Source organism: Pinus tabuliformis, chromosome 1_1 (genome assembly GCF_031772625.1).
Source record: "Pinus tabuliformis cultivar Carrire ecotype Pingquan chromosome 1_1, CPIR1, whole genome shotgun sequence".
In the NCBI taxonomy this organism is placed as follows: Eukaryota; Viridiplantae; Streptophyta; class Pinopsida; order Pinales; family Pinaceae; genus Pinus; species Pinus tabuliformis.
In genome coordinates, this window is record NC_142297.1 from 362,452,092 (window position 1) to 362,468,349 (window position 16,258).

The window sequence follows — 16,258 nt, forward strand, 5'->3', positions numbered from 1 at the left end:
CAGTTCAAGCTCTGAATAGCCAGATGAAAATTTTCTATCTTTGGGACTGATTCAAGTATATTGTTAATAAATCTCCTAGTCCCAAGAGGATGTTTGAAATCAAGCATTGCTCAGCATTCTTTAGTGATGGAGCTGTGCAAACTCATACGGAGATGATCATTGTCACAAGTGATTGTTTTCCATCCCCTCATCAAACATCTCCACCACTGTAGAGTGATGTTGAGGATCATGTTCACACATTAGTTTAGCTGTCAAATCCTCCCAATATCACTTTGCTTAATTTTCGCACAGATTTGGTTGTGCGTCCATCGAGTTGTCATATGAATTTTGTTCCACAACCTCCATCTTCGTACTCGACTAATCCTCTAGATGATACTATCTTATGTTCTTCCATTCCAGACTATACACTTGTTGCAAATGAGGATCAAGCCACTAACAGAGTTGGTCTTGCACAAACAACATGTGCTATCAGTCCTAAAGAGTATGAGTGGGAGCTTGAGAATCAACACTTGGCGAAGAATGATTCCCTTCTGTCTGAGCCCCCTTTGTTCTTTCCTAACATATTTGATCAACTTCTCATCCATGAGTTTGTATGTGTATCTTCATCTACCAATGCACCTATTGTTGATCACTCGAAGGACACACAGGATGTCAGTCCATCATCCGACGACGGAGAGGATAAGTTATTCATTGAAAAACTACTTGATCTTTCATCTTTCTTTTCTGGAAACACAGAGGATGAATTTTTTCACTTTTCATCCACCCCTCTATTTTATTCATCAGATCAGGAGGATGCCATTGAAATCATTGATTTTTTTTATTGTGGATATCATGAACCATTTACTCCCATTTTCAATCATGACCATGATTCTATCTCAGTTGATTTTTCGAAGACACCAGTCTCTGATGATCTATTTGTGATGAAGTTGAAACATCCCAGACCGTTGAGGCACTTCAGCCCGAGCTGATGGTTATGTCAGGCCCTCTCTCTCCAGAAGTTAGTTTCACCTCTTATCAGGAAATTGTTCAATCACCTGAGGCTCCTCATAACTCATCTGTATGCATTAAAGATCAATATCACACATAGATCATGCTTCCTCCACTCGAACTACGTTATCTTATCGCTCATGCATTGGAGGAATCTTACATTGCAAGCACACGTGCACGATGCAAGTTGTCTTTGTTTCTTTCATTTGCTTGCATGTCACAGTCAAGAATGTGCATATGCTTCACAATTGCACGTAGGGTCGTACAACACCATGATATGTCGACAGACTGCTCATCATATACTTTCACTCACTTATGTCCTCTGCACACTTTGAAACATGAAGTGTGTTTGTCTTCATTGTTATATCTTTCATGTCTATTGGTTCGCACAACCGTGTTGCTGGCAGAGCAAGCCTTCACCAACATGGGTAAAAAAATGCGCTGGTAGCTGCATTGGAAATATCACTTCATGTGATAAGGCCTATGCACATTAGCTTAGGAGTAGGAGTAGTGTTTTCTTTCATTTTGTTTTCTTGCATGCTTGTTTGCTTACTTGCTTTTCTTGTTTGTTTATTCACTTTGCTTTCACTTTTAGTTCTACCTCTTCTTTTCTTTGTCATTTGTTTGCTTGTTTATTTTTGTTTGTAGGTTAGCTTCACATGAAATCATGTATGACCCTTCAAACAAGCTAGGTAAAGTCCAAGAGGCCTTGTACAACTATTAATACTTGGTTATATGTCATCTTGCCTCTCTATGAAGAACTTGTTACTTCTAGTCCATGATACGTCGATGGAAAATATGTATTGTTCGAAGTGAACCTTGGTGAAAGCACAACGCTTGCATGCTAACTAGTGTCACGTACTCTAGTCGGTTGTTTTTGGGTTAACACTTGCCAGCTCAGTCAAGTAGAGTAAGGTGAGGGTGAAAACATTAACAGGTACATCAGAGGTATAATAAACTAATTCTTTGCAGGAACAACCTCTTCTGCTTTCAATAAGTGGGGATCCCTCTTCCACCTCTGAAATGAATAATTGCTATGCACAATTATGAAAAAAATGAAAAATGAATAAGGCGAAAGAAGAGAAAGGCTTCCTGCACAGAGATGTGATGCAGGGAACTCTGTCGGGGTACTGACCAAATTCATTGGAAGTGGAGCCATGTTTGTGTTCCTATGTGACTCTGTCAGGGTACTGATCAGGCCCACTAGTAGCGGAGCAACACCAGAGGTGAAATTAATACTCTGAAAACTATAATACTTGTGCACCAATATATCCCTCAACCCCAATCGAAACAACTATGTCGCCTTGGATTAGAATGTGTGTCAATTGACCAAGAGCTTGGAAGATGCTACATCTTACAATCAAGCTAGTGTAGAATCCAAGAAGAGTTGAGGACTGAAAAATACCTCTGGTGGTGTTAGACTCGCCTTTCACAAACAAGGTCCACTCAGAGAGTTGGAGTTCTACCAGTGTGTCACCAAGTGTTGTAGCAGCCACAACCACCCTCCAAAATTTTTCCTTAGCTTTGTTTTTGAGCCTCCATACAAACCTTTCATAGCAGCATGTCTTGCTTCATCAAGTACACAATTTTTAGTGATTTTCTTGTAGAAAGACATCATGTCTATAAAAGCATGATGCACTCTCCTCATAGGCTATTCACCTAGACTTGGTCCAGTTGTAGGCTGAGTAGATCCCTCAAGAAATAGAGAAATTCTAGAGGGCAACTAGCCTTTCCTCTAGAAATTGCGCAATTCTATCTAGCAGCCTACTAGGATCCAGAATTATGTAAATCTGCTAGTCAACCCTCACATCGAAAATTGTGCAATTTTCCCCAATAGGGCTACCCAACCAAGAATTTGCAGAATCCTAGGAAGCAGTCAGTTGCTCTGCCTAGAAATTGGGCAAATCCTCTAGGCAACTAGCCCATCTCCCTTCTAGAAATGTGCATTTTCTCCAAGCAGTTGAGCAACCTCTTGCATGTGCAGTTTGATTGACCAGTTCCACTCGAGACCAAGGAAAATTGACTTATATGCATGACTTTCCTTTTCATGGAATAGCCAGAAGAAACATGAAAAATATATCCCATGATTCATGGAGCTATTTTTAGTAGCCAGAGGTTATATGCAAGATCGTTTTAGAATCTTTCCTCCAAGTGTCAATATTTCCTAGATTTGTGGCATTCACATCTTGAGCTTCAAAATTATTTATGCGGGACATTAGAGCTTAGTCATTCACATCGATCTTGGAGCTATGACATCCCACATCACATCTAGAACACTTCAACACATCTGGCTCAAGTATTCATGGGTAAGTGGTCTCAACTTTTCTTTTTCAGTATTTCTGTCGCTTTTTTTGTTTTCTCTTGTGCGAGTGTTGTTTTCTTGATTTTTTTGAATGCTTTTTGTCATTGACATACATACTATCATGTAATAACATTGTCTCAGTTTTTGTTTCCATCTCATTGTTGTCGCATGCATCAAACTTTTTTCACAAACAGTCGTCGATTCGGTGACTCACTTTACCCACATGGATGTTGTTCCATTTTTTGGATATTTCCTCCAATGTTTGCATGCACAATTAATCATGTATGCGTTCACTTAGTATTGCCATGAATTCACTTTCACATTTGCTTTCAGTTTTTGATCGGGGGGTCTGGGCAGCCTTGCACTGGACTCTACCACACCAAGACGGCATTGCGTAATCCGGTGAAGGAAGGCTCTATCTTCCTCTCTAGAAATGCACATTTTGGCAAAGCTTCTGTCTCCCAAGCCTGCTTGATGTAGACCTGAGGGACAGTGACTGCTAGCCTAGAAAATTGTGCGATGCAGTTACTCAGCCTACAACCATTTCCAACTAGAATTGTGCATTACGCAATTCTAGCAGTCAGTAGTCAACCTGAATTACGCATTGCGCAAGTCTAGTAGCCTTTCATGCCTCCTAAATAACCCATAATTCCTTTTGTGAAGTTCTGGTAGCGAGTCACCCAGCCTTCCAGAAGAAATTATGTTATCCTTGCCAGTATTTCCCCAGGTATGTGTTATATTGTTCCCTGAATTTGCTTCGGTTTTCGCTAACATATTTATTGCAATGCATGTCGCTTTGTCTCCAGATATTTCAGGTGTTCATCCACCTCTTATTAGTACAGGATCAATGGACTCCAAGAGAGTAGGATCAAAGGACACTGATAAAAGTTCCACTGGAGAAGGAGTTGAGCGAGTGTCTACCGATCTATGAATATACCAAGTTGTTTCTAGACAAGGACAACAAACTGAAATGATAGGAGGTCAGTGATGCATTTGTAGGCACATTTGGGGAAGGCCTCGAAGACTTCCAGTTGTATGTGAACATTCATAAGTCCATCTTGTACCAGATTTCATGCAGATACCTCGCATTCCTATGTGCAAACATGATACACTGGATCGTATCGTACATAGATCCCAAGAAAATGGCATTGAGTAGTGTCAGCGGGATGAAGATCGAAACCTTCAGCACACATGATTATGATGAGATGTATCAGATATCAGAGCCTCTGCTTATCAAGAAGACTCCCTTCAACATACCTAGCAGTAATGACAACTATAGAGACCTTCTGAAGAACTGGGTGAAGGAGTTGGCTAGATTTAGGATGACACCCAACCGGATCTACAAGACAAAATACTATAGAAGGCGTATCAATACTTTTTCATATTTTCATATCAATTTTATGGCCAAGAAAGCATGGAAATATTCCCACAAAATTTGGGTGATCATGCTAGACCAACTAGCCAAAGAAGGAAAACCATGTAACTGGTCTGGCATGTTCTCTCATCAGTTGAAGGAATAGGTATCGAGGGCTTGATAGTCACCCAAAGGTATCCAAGCAAACATCTACATGTCCACCTACATATTAGATGCAATATGTGCCCAACATGATTTTCGGGTCTTAAAAGGAGCATGGTCTCCAACGGAGACCGCTATGAACACTTATTGTAAGTTTTTGTTTGAATGCAGCTTCAAAGGAGTTATCACACAGCTGTCCAACCATTTTGACACTCCAGTTTACAAGATGGTATTCAAACAGAATCCACTATGCATGTCGAAGGCAGCGATGGAGGCACTGATGGACATAGTTGATTGACATGCCTCATTGCCAACCATCTTCATACGAATGTACAGTGCAGATAAGCCTCTACATGTTCTATGGAAGTTTTCCTTGGATGTATTCATCATGCAGGAAGTATCATATCACATCTCGGAAAGATTGACAGTTAAGTTGCACCAGAAGAAGAAGGAACCTTGGCTGGCTCGTCCCCTATGCATAGTGTTATACAAGATATGAAGTCCCAAACATGCGGATGTCGTAGCAGAACATATGAAGAAGTTTCCATTCGACCTCCAAAGTTACAATCTGTATGACCCTCATTTCCTTGGGAAAAATCACTGCGCGAGAGTACAGTTCACCTGGATCCACGATGAATTTCATTGGGTGATCCACGATGAATTTCATTGGGTGAAGGAGGACCTATGGAGATATTCCTACAGCTTCTCCAGATCTAATGAACAGGTTGGCTACACTGTGGAGTGGTTAGCAAATAAACATGAAGTAGCATCCTGGAGAGCACCAGAAGGAGCGAAACAAAAACAATAGAGGAAATCATACCAATGCTCGACAAGGGAAAGAGGAAGATTGTCAATCGCATGGAGGAAGAGCAAAGATGCAAGTTCCGAGCAGATCCACTTGTGGAGAAAGAAGCTATGGATATATAGGAAAAGAGGCAACAACGCGACATGTGAATCACACAAAGGCAGAGAGACAAGTAGAGAATGGAGGAAATAGAGAAGGAGTTGCATGAGTTGAAGGAGCAACTCCAGAAGGAACAAGAGTTGCGCAAATACAAAAGGGAAGCAGAATAGAAGAAGGTACAACAGGGGGCACAACATCTGAAAATGGATGAAACAATGCCCATACATGTAGTGGACTCATCAGAACAGCTGACATCACGCAGATAGGGTTAACCATCACAGGAACAAGACTTCGCTCATGAGATAGAGAAATCACTTCAATAGTTAGATACAGATATGGAGCAATAGGAAATGGAACAAGACATTGACCTCATGCCTCATCACCAAGAGGTCAAATTACCTACTTCACCACATCTATAAGATGAGCAAGTCTCAAGCGACCAAGTAGGAACAAAGACTTATACTAGTCTAGGAGAAGTCTGGCCCACAAAGGCATCATTTGTAATCAATTGACAGGAGGATTGAAAACCTTCCTGTCAATGGCCAAGACATTAAGCATTATTTTCAGTAGGTTGGGTTGTGCCTGTGCCATGTACATAGTATGATTGCTACTTGTTGTTTTCATCTTGTTTGTTTTTTTATTATCCTTGTTTTTGTTTTGTTTGATTTTGATTACTATTTTTTTCCACGTTCATTGTGTTTGTTTGATATATTACTAGTTTTGTTTCCAGAAATAAGTGTTGCCAACTACTACGTTCTAGATTTTGAATAGAGTATGTGGCTGAAATTTGAGGAAACTCATGACACTACAACACTTGGCCAGTCTTGTGTATGCCTTCTCTTTCTTGCTTTTAACTTTCAACCCATGAAGTCCTGATGGAGAATATGATCCATCTTCAACAGAAGTTTCAGTTCAACCATGAACTTGTTTCCACACTGGGAAGCCCCGTGCCCATACTCAACCTTCTACTTTGTGTGTTCAAGATCATCCAACTAGTAGAAACGGAGAAGGGGAAAATCTAAATGAGCAAATGTATGTTAGAGGCCTTACATGTTTCTCTGAAGGAACAACATCTTCTTCTCTCAATAAGCTGGGATTCCTCTTCCACCCAAAAGATTAATAACTTCCTATGTATAGTCCTATTGAAAAATACAAAGGTGAAAGAACATAAAGGTTTCCTGTGCATTGAGGCGAAGCATGCAACTCCACCGGCATACTGGCCAAGGCTGCTAGCAATGGAGCAATGTGTGCGTTCCTACATGACTCCAATGCGGTACTATCCAGGCCTGTTGGCAGCAGAGCAACACGAAAGATGGAAATTTATATTCTGAAAATCTTTAAATAGCGAACAAAACTACCCTTCCCAAATTTGAAATGCTAAGATCTAAGTTGAACATTTTATAGTGTTTGACTGAGTTGGAAAAGGGTGAACCATGTATGTACATGGGGTAAGTGGGGAAACTGAAGTAACCCACACAACGATTCAATACTCCTCGAAAGACCAAGGCCTTGTGCTAGGAATGAACCGAAACAGAGAAGTTGGAGTTCTACGAGTGCGTCACCAAGTATTGTAGTGGCTACAACCAACCTCAAAAATTTTGGCCTACACAAATTTTGGAGCCTCCCTTGAGAGTTTCACTTGATGGTTGTACACACTCGGGTTCACTCTGTGAGCTTGTGTGAGTCATTACATTCGCCTTGCTTCTTCAGTTCATTCAAGTTTAAGCATGCTGGTGTCTAAGTCATACTTGCGACCATGTTCTAGTTATGCTAAAATTCTTCACTTCATATGTGCTTGTTATATTCGCTATGAAAGCCTCCATCACACTCACACATGGAGCCACATTCACTATCACGCAAGCTTAGTCTCAATGAATGATCAATCACAAGTGTCGTGCTTGTCACTTGCACTATCGGTTAGTCATGTTGAACATGTGTGTCTAGATGGTTTGGGTCATTTTGTCATCAAGTCATGTGAGTGTGTGTTGTATGATCAATTATGTATCTTTTGATTGTTCACACAGTGAGTCATTTTACTAAAGTTTTGATGACCAGAATCCCCTCTGATAGTCGTACCATCACCCCGCTATCAACTCGATTGACTGTCAACCAGAACTATGTAGAAGCACCAAGTTAGTCTTTTCAAGCTACGTTATTTGCAAGCAATTCAATGAGTTTTCATGCTGGCCACTCGGATAGTTGAACCTAGCAATCACCCTGGGAATGACTCCCCTGATAAATTGTGCAGAGGCCACTGACCTCACTCACTCAACTGACTGAGTAAATTATGCAGACAAGCCAAAAAACACCAAGTTCTCGTCCCTGTCTCCTTCAGAAAATTGTGCAGTTTTCCCAGTTAGTCATCTTGGTAGTTGACCGCCTCCTCATCCAAGAAATTGCACAGTTTTCAAGAGCACATGTTCTGCTATCCAACTGTCCTCTCAACTTAGAAATTGTGCAGAGATGATCAGTAGGTCAACTTCCCAGATTCAGTGCAATTTTCCTACCAGCGGCTCCTAGCAGCAAACTCCCAGTTCCCTCTAGGAATTGTGCAGTTTCTACTGCCAGTGACTAAGCAGCCAAGTCCCAGTTCCCTCTGGGAATTGCATAGCTGTGGCTTCCAGTGACCCTACTAGCCAACTTCCAGTTCCCTCTGTGAATTGCACAGTTTTGGCTACTAGTTTCCTTGGTAGTTCCCCCAAAAAATTGCATAATTACTACCTGTTGACCCTTTATGTAGCCTGACTCATTCCTCTGGAAAATTGCACAAATCAAGTTGACCATCCCCTACTGCTTGTTCATTCTCAAAAATGCATAGATCATGCCTACCTTGCCTTCTAGCAACCCGGACTGTCCCTCCCAAAATGTCTGCAATTTTTCCTCCCAGTCGAGCCAGAGCTCACAGATAGTCACTGTCGACTCATATTTCCCTTCTCCATCACTTAATTAATCTTGCTTAGTTTTCATCAGCAATGCCCAGAGCCGTCATCCCTCTTTGCAACATTGTCACCTCTCCCAGTCACCTACATCCGAAATGATCATGTGTCATGGTAGTCTAGGAGGTTTTGGATTTGATGTCATCTCGTCATGAGTGACTATAGTTATAGGCACACTAACAAACATGGTAGGACGATGAATGGGACGAACGAAGGGAGAACATGCAGAAGGACAGGTTCACCAACAAACGAATGAATAATGCATGTGAAACAGATGAATGCGACGAACATGCACCTTCAAGAATAGATGAGCCTATCAAGCCTCCCAACATGCAAGCAAGGAACAACATACAAAAGCTTCATTAAGTGAACCAAGGACCATCGAAGACTCCTCGCACTTCGCCATGTGGAGTTGAAGCTATGATACACCATGAGGACATCCATCACCCAATAGCACTGTAACGCGACATGCACTTTAGTAGCAGCACAAATGTACCAACACTTTCATGTCAAGTCATGTCGAGTCATGTCATGAGTCGTGTCACCCACATCTCCACTATGGGCTATGTTGTCAATCAATGTTATGTAACATGGAAGTCCAAGAGACCCACTTGTTGAACAAAGAGTCATGCAAGTCGAAAAGTTATGGAAGTCAAACGGTCATGAGAGTAGTGGAATAGCCACAAGGGTCAGTTTCACCCTTGGCTATAAATACCCCCTCATTTATACATGCAAGGGTATTTTTCACCTCAGCTTATCCCACATAGCTAGAAGAGTTTGTAATCATTTCTTTCAGGAGTAAGCGGTGGCTCCAACGCCCCGCACTCGGGGTTAGTGATGTATGGTGTAACAATGTGTCTTGGAACTTTCACTTGATTCAGAAGCATTTTACAGGCCAACACGTTTTCACACATGTATTGTATTTGTTGTAAGAATGATCTCGAACACTTGTAACGCATGTCGCTTTAACCTGTGTTCTACATCTGAACTGTTTCATTTGTTGTAATGCATAATCTATTGATGGAAATGTGTTGTATATGATGTTAATACTAACTCGCTTGTGTAGATTGCTCTCTCGAACATCAGATAAACCTTTCACATGAAGCTTGCTATAACAATTGTTGCACTCGTTCAGACAGATCCGTTGAGTGTTGTAGGTGCTACCTTATCTTGTATGTTGTGACTTTTACATCTGTGTGGATTGCTCCTTCGGAGGCTATGCATGTCCTGTTGTGTTGTGTGTTCTTAGCTGAGTTGGGATTTCATCCCATCCAACATGGAAGTCACTTTCACCATCTTCCCCTTTTACAGTGAAAGAACCATTGAGAGAAGTACAGTTGCACTCACCAGGCACGCGAAACTCACTTCCCGAAGACAAAGTAGACCACTCTCCTATGCTGACGAGCAAGAGTTCAGGCAAATCCTTAAGACAATAGAAACTGGGCCATCATACTGAATGGGACTCCCACACAAAACAGTGTGACGTTTAGTTGAGACTTCATATCAGAGAGATCCCCTGAATGTTAGCGAGTTCAAGACTATCAACATATCCTAATTGAAATATGTTTTATATGATAAAAAATATATAAACTCGAAAGAAGAAATATATAACCATGAATAAAAATAACATCAGACAGCTTCAACTTCCACACACTAATAGAAGAGGTTGAGAAAATAAATTCTTATTATCTAAAAACCATATTTTAAATGAAAATATATCTCTTCATCAATTTAAGTAACATCTTGTAACATATTTCTCTCTTTCGCAAAATATATATATATATATATATATATAAACAATTTCCTTCTGTCTACTACCTTATGTTGTAACAAAGATATTCTACTTAGAGTTCGCCTTGTAGTACTTTTAGTACCTCCATTCAATATGGCATGAGTTGGACCTTTTGACTCGCATATATATATTATCATAATTATCCTAACCCAAATATTTATACTTTAGCCCATTCAAATGTGGTTTACATAGTTAATTCCAAAGTGACATAACATATACCCACTCCAAGGTGACATAATATAACTTAGTCAAAGAAATATAAGCTATTAATTAACCAAAAGACTTCTATATATATTCATTGGCTTATATGCATATATAATGGGGCTATAAGTTCTGCCCATTCATGCATAAACAATTTGTCATAGCTTACCATGATATATCTCATTACAATCTTTTAAGAATTATGTATGGTTTTAAGCTCCTTATCTTATGATGATGTGCATGAGTTAACATGTGGGCCTTTCATTACAGATGGTGTTACATTTGATAGGCCACATATAAGTCATCCTTTTAAACATCCATGTGCCTTCACATTGTTTACCCGCCATGCGCAACGCACATATCAACGATTGGGATTTAATTGGGAAATATAACAATGGGGATTCACTAGGGTTGCTATATGTAAAGAACACTAGATCACCTTTCATTTGGTTAATTTTGTCTTTGTGCTATGAAGCCAGGGTGCTACTCAACACTAATATACGTCTAATGGTTTTCTTTCCAACTTAAATCTGTCTGGCATACGTTTGTGCTTATTCTCTCCATGACTTGACATGTTGGCACTAAAAGAGAACACGTGCTGACTAGGGAGAAATAGATCATGTTTTTTTATTATAATGTGTGCAATGTTCTTTGGTGTTTCTACACTCATTACTATTGCGTTTGTATCTTCTAATCATCCATTTGCTCCTCGAGAAAATTGTAAAAGGCTAGGCTTTATCGGGGAAGAAAATTCAATCTTTCTTGTACTACACGTCACTGCAGGCATTCGACCTTCACCCCCATTTTTAAAAGGCTGATTAAGGATGTCTTCGTTGTCGTCTTTAGTTTTCTTTGCATATACGTCATCAAGGGTCTTTATTAACAGATATTTCTTATTGTAGGCAGAAATTGGGATGACCATGGTGTTAATATGCCATTGCTTAGACAAACTTCGAGGAGTTTTTGGTAAGTTTTCCTTCTCACATTTGACCTATGCATTTTCCCTATTTACTATAGGGTTTTGGTCACATATTGACGTAGGGTTTACCCTTGAAACCCTAACATGTTGTTACTATAAGTTAGGTTTTCTTTTTAGGCATAAGGCGTTTCACATTAATCTTAATAATTTTATATTGAATGTATTAGTCGTGACTTTTTATTTTTTTTTCCCAAATTTAATTTTATATTGAATGTATTAGTCGTGACTTTTTATTTTTCTTTCCCAAATTTAACTTTGGGTCATTATGAATTCCATATCCAATATGGGTTGTTCTCTCTCCATTTGTTTAATGCATAATACAAATCTCTTTTTTAGAATTTAATAAAAGTTAAATGACTATATTGTCTTTAATTTGAATTCGCATTTTTTTATTTACTTTTGAAATCACTTTATTTTTTGAAGTTAACTAACTTGGTTTATAATTGATTCATTTATTTTTTGAAGTTAACTAACTTGGTTTATAATTGATTCATTTTTTTTTTGAAGTTAACTAACTTGGTTTATAATTGATTCAAATATCAATGATTAGCATTCGCTAAATCCTACTTCCAATAACTCTACAATTCCTCAAACATAATTTTTGTATAATTTCTGCTATTTTTTAGATTCTAATCACTTCACTATAACCATAACTAGCATTCATGATTTGTATATAGACATGAGTTTCCCATTATTAAGGAACTAAATAGTAAGCAATGAGTCCCCTAAAACAATAATATCTTTAACATATTTTTCTTTGGTTATTCTTAATGAAGGAGACGGACATTTTAACCTGGTTGTTGGGTTTTCTCCCTAGATTCCAAGAAAATTTTACTTTTAGTGTTCCCTCAAAATTTATTAAAATACCCTTCTTACTGCCTCTTTCATATTTTTATAATTAATAATAATAATAATGTAATTTAGAATAAAAACATAATTTAATCATTTTTAATATTATTGCTTTAAATTTTATTAATTTGAAATATATAATAATATAAATATTTTGAGATCTATAAACATTAAAAACATATAATCAAATTAAAATTTTTAAAATTGTATTTCAATCTAAAAATGCTTATGAAACTAATTAATATAATTTTTGTACACATTAATTAATTACAAAACAAGAAAACGATAAAATGTATTATAAATATCTCAAGCAAAATCCTCCCAAAGCCAACCATTGCAATGACACACGTTTATCCCATGAATTTTTTTTGTTTATATTATAAAAAGGTAACCATCTACCAGCGATTTTACGATGAACTTTCTAAGAAAAATGTAAACAATTCTATTAAAAACCATGAATACTTTTTTTTTATTATACAATGTTTATAACACGTTATGAGTTGGGAGCTAGTCCGATAGTATTGAGGGGTATAATTTAACCTAAGCAGCTACATCATTTGTTTGATAAGTAATTTTATGATGAATTTTACGAAAAATATAAATAATTTTATTAAAATTTGTCAATATAATTTTTTATTAAAATTGGTCAATAATTTTTCTTATTATTATTATTTTTTTAAATACGTTATTTAAGTTGTAAGCTCGCTCGACAAGTATTGCAGCATATGTAATTTACTGCGAAGATACCAACTTCCCAACATGTAAACCAATCTTTTAAATCATAGCATATCCTCTCAAGAACAACTTTCAAAAAATCTGTTCATTTGTGACGGGTTCATTTGAGAGATTGGAAAAATGTATATAATTTATTTATTTGATTTAAAAACATTTCCTGTTACATTGAGTGGTTTTTTTATATATATTAATGAATTTAGCTGGGAGTATATGAAAATTTTCAGTCATATTTGGAATCATACAATTTTTAATCTTATAATTTTTAATTGTTTTAAACGTATTTTAAATGAATTGAAAGAATAAAATAATTAAACCAGACTTGTAACATTAACTAATTTTCCTCAATATATATTATATAAAAAAAAAATGCTGTAGAAGAAATGAGAACGGTACCAATCTAGTCCAAAAATAACATCTGGGAACAACATTTACCTGCTATTCTGAAGTCACTGGAGATAATCAAACTGCATAATTCTCACTCATATATTCGATTAGTATAAAAAATTGACTATAATAAAAGAATTATAATATTGGATTTTCCGGCGCAAGTTTCTTCGTAAACCATATTAATATTTTTGTTGCAGTAAGAGCACCCTAAAACATTCTGTTATTAAAAAACATTATGTTAATTGATATTTCCGGCTGAAGTTTCTTCATTGACTTCATAAACCACATTAATATTTTGGTGCGTTCAGAGAAGATGCTTTTACTTGCAATGAATCATATGCAAGTTGCCAATGGCCTGGCAGTGCCGGGTAGATACCCCAGATGTCAATTGTCTAAATCCAGCTTACAGCGAATAACATAGGCCCAGTTGGCAATGGCCTAGATTCATCTTACAGTGCAGAGCGCTACTTACAATGCATAGCAGATAACATACTGTAAGTTGGTGAATAGAAACGATGCAAGTTCTATTCAGGTTGGCCCAGACGTGTTGGATTCGTATACACAACGAAACTCGCGAATTTAAAAATGTATTAAAATTATGATAGAGTTCCAGTTTACTGTTCGCTAATCTTGCTTTTCTGCACTTTAGGGAATTGATTATGGTCAATCAAGCAATAGTACGCAGTGCACAATGGGATCAACTGATAATCAGGATGACACGATGGGATTAAGCCATATTTTGAGGGAAGCGCCCACAAGGAGGAAGATGGTAGGAAGGCATATTTGCCATCTCTTCTGCTCCCTACAAATTGAGAGCATCCTACACCTCATTGTATCGTAGAGTGAGAAGAAGATAAGTAATCTATATCTGAGTTTTCATCTTCTTTTATATCTGAGTTTCTATTATAATTACTCCGACTCTAAGCTGCCCTCATGGCTTCTACACGCCGTCTGTCTGTTTTATATGTTGCGATGATAGTACTGGCTGTTCCGGTAAGAAGCCACATGCATTTACCTGCTTTCGGATACAACTCTTTCTTCCTTAATATAGTTAATTTTGTTCTCTGAAGCAAATGTGGTCCTGTGATACTTATTTTCACATCTGATACTTGAAAATTTTGGGAAATATATCTGATTGGTAAATATATAGCTGATAATTAATGTATCTGCAGATGTATGCAGAATCTATTGATATTGGAGCTTTAACAGCAGTTGGGGTGATTATATCTCAACCTCTATTTGAGTTTTATTAGATGTGTATAATTCATTCATAGATGTAGTTAGGAGGCCCGGCTTTACACATATATAATATCCTCCCCTTTTTTCCCCGATTCCAGCTGCAAACACATGCAATGAATAGGAGGCTTCTGCAGACCATAGGTAAATGCTCCGAAAGGCACACATGATATTATATTTTCTATAATTGTTGAATCGACTGCTAGAACTGTTTCTTGTGAATTCGAAGCTTAGCTTAGGTATCAATTTATTGTTATCGCCACTAATGCTGCTTCAACATTTTCTTACCTATATTGCTGATGATTTAAGTTTTCTTTGTGAATTCACGACTTGTCTTTTAGTTATTTGTTGTTTCTATTGCTTCTGTTACTAAGGTGGTTTTTCAAATTCAATGCTCATAGCCATTGCTTATCTTTGATATCCTCTGTACTTGTTGCTTCGGTTGTTTTCAACTCCTCTGGTGAACTCGAAAACTCGTTTTAGGCATTTGTTATTTCAGCTTTCGCATCATTAGGTTGTTGATGCTGTTATTGCTTTGTACATTCTCTAGTGAAGTCAAGGCTCATCTTAGGCGTTTGTGGTTGTGACTTTTACTTGTGAATCGCAAGTCCATCTTCAGTGTTTAATCTTGCTGTTATTGTTCTTGATGTTTTAACTATTGGGTGTGAATTCCAGGCACATATTTAGCTTATTGGTGGTGTTATGGTATTAATCCCTGGCATCACTAACTGTTTCCTGAATTGTTCAACCCAGATTGTAAGGCAGCCTGCGGAGAAAGATGCAAAGAAGCATCCCGCCAGAACGTCTGTTTAAGAGCTTGTGGTACATGCTGTGCCAAATGCAAGTGTGTTCCTCCTGGTACATATGGAAACCAGGATCTCTGCCCATGTTGTGCCAGCATGAAGACACATGACAATAAACCTAAGTGCCCTTGAGTATGCTATATCCAGTACTGTAGTTTTGAGGTTGCCAGGACTTCAGCCATATATAGTTATTACATTTTACCATAAGCATGTATCTATAGGTAAATAATGTGCAGTTGCAATGGATCCTGAGAAAGATTATTATCAATGTGTCTACAGTTGTATACAGAATAATTAATGAATAACCTCTTACCAATGTTTGCTAGGTTACTACAAGTCCACCCAAAGCCAAGGGTAATTATAGCTTGAAAGATATATTTAAGTGTGGTTAACATCATTAATGTCATAATAAATTTGTATTGTGAAAAACAATGTTGGTTAAATGTCATTGGAAGAGAATCCCTTGATAGATATAATCATTTGTAAAATTCCTACACTATTTATGATATTGTCCACAGTCTATATGTTTTATGGTCGGAGAGAGTTTAGAATGTTTATTGTTCTTACAATGCCATTTTGAAAGGAATTTATTTCACCCTAATCATGACAATGGTTCAGTCTTGAAAAAATT

The 16,258-nt window shown here is 37.7% G+C and overlaps 1 protein-coding gene across 1 annotated transcript; it reads left to right on the forward strand.

Moving 5' to 3' along the window:
- Window positions 1-14,521: 14,521 nt before the first annotated feature.
- Window positions 14,522-15,759, forward strand: LOC149213103 (cypmaclein-like). Its single transcript, XM_089390714.1, has 4 exons — window positions 14,522-14,581; window positions 14,761-14,805; window positions 14,926-14,968; window positions 15,578-15,759. Exons 1-4 carry the CDS (start codon window positions 14,522-14,524, stop codon window positions 15,757-15,759), a joined length of 330 nt encoding a protein of 109 aa, XP_089246840.1.
- Window positions 15,760-16,258: the final 499 nt, after the last annotated feature.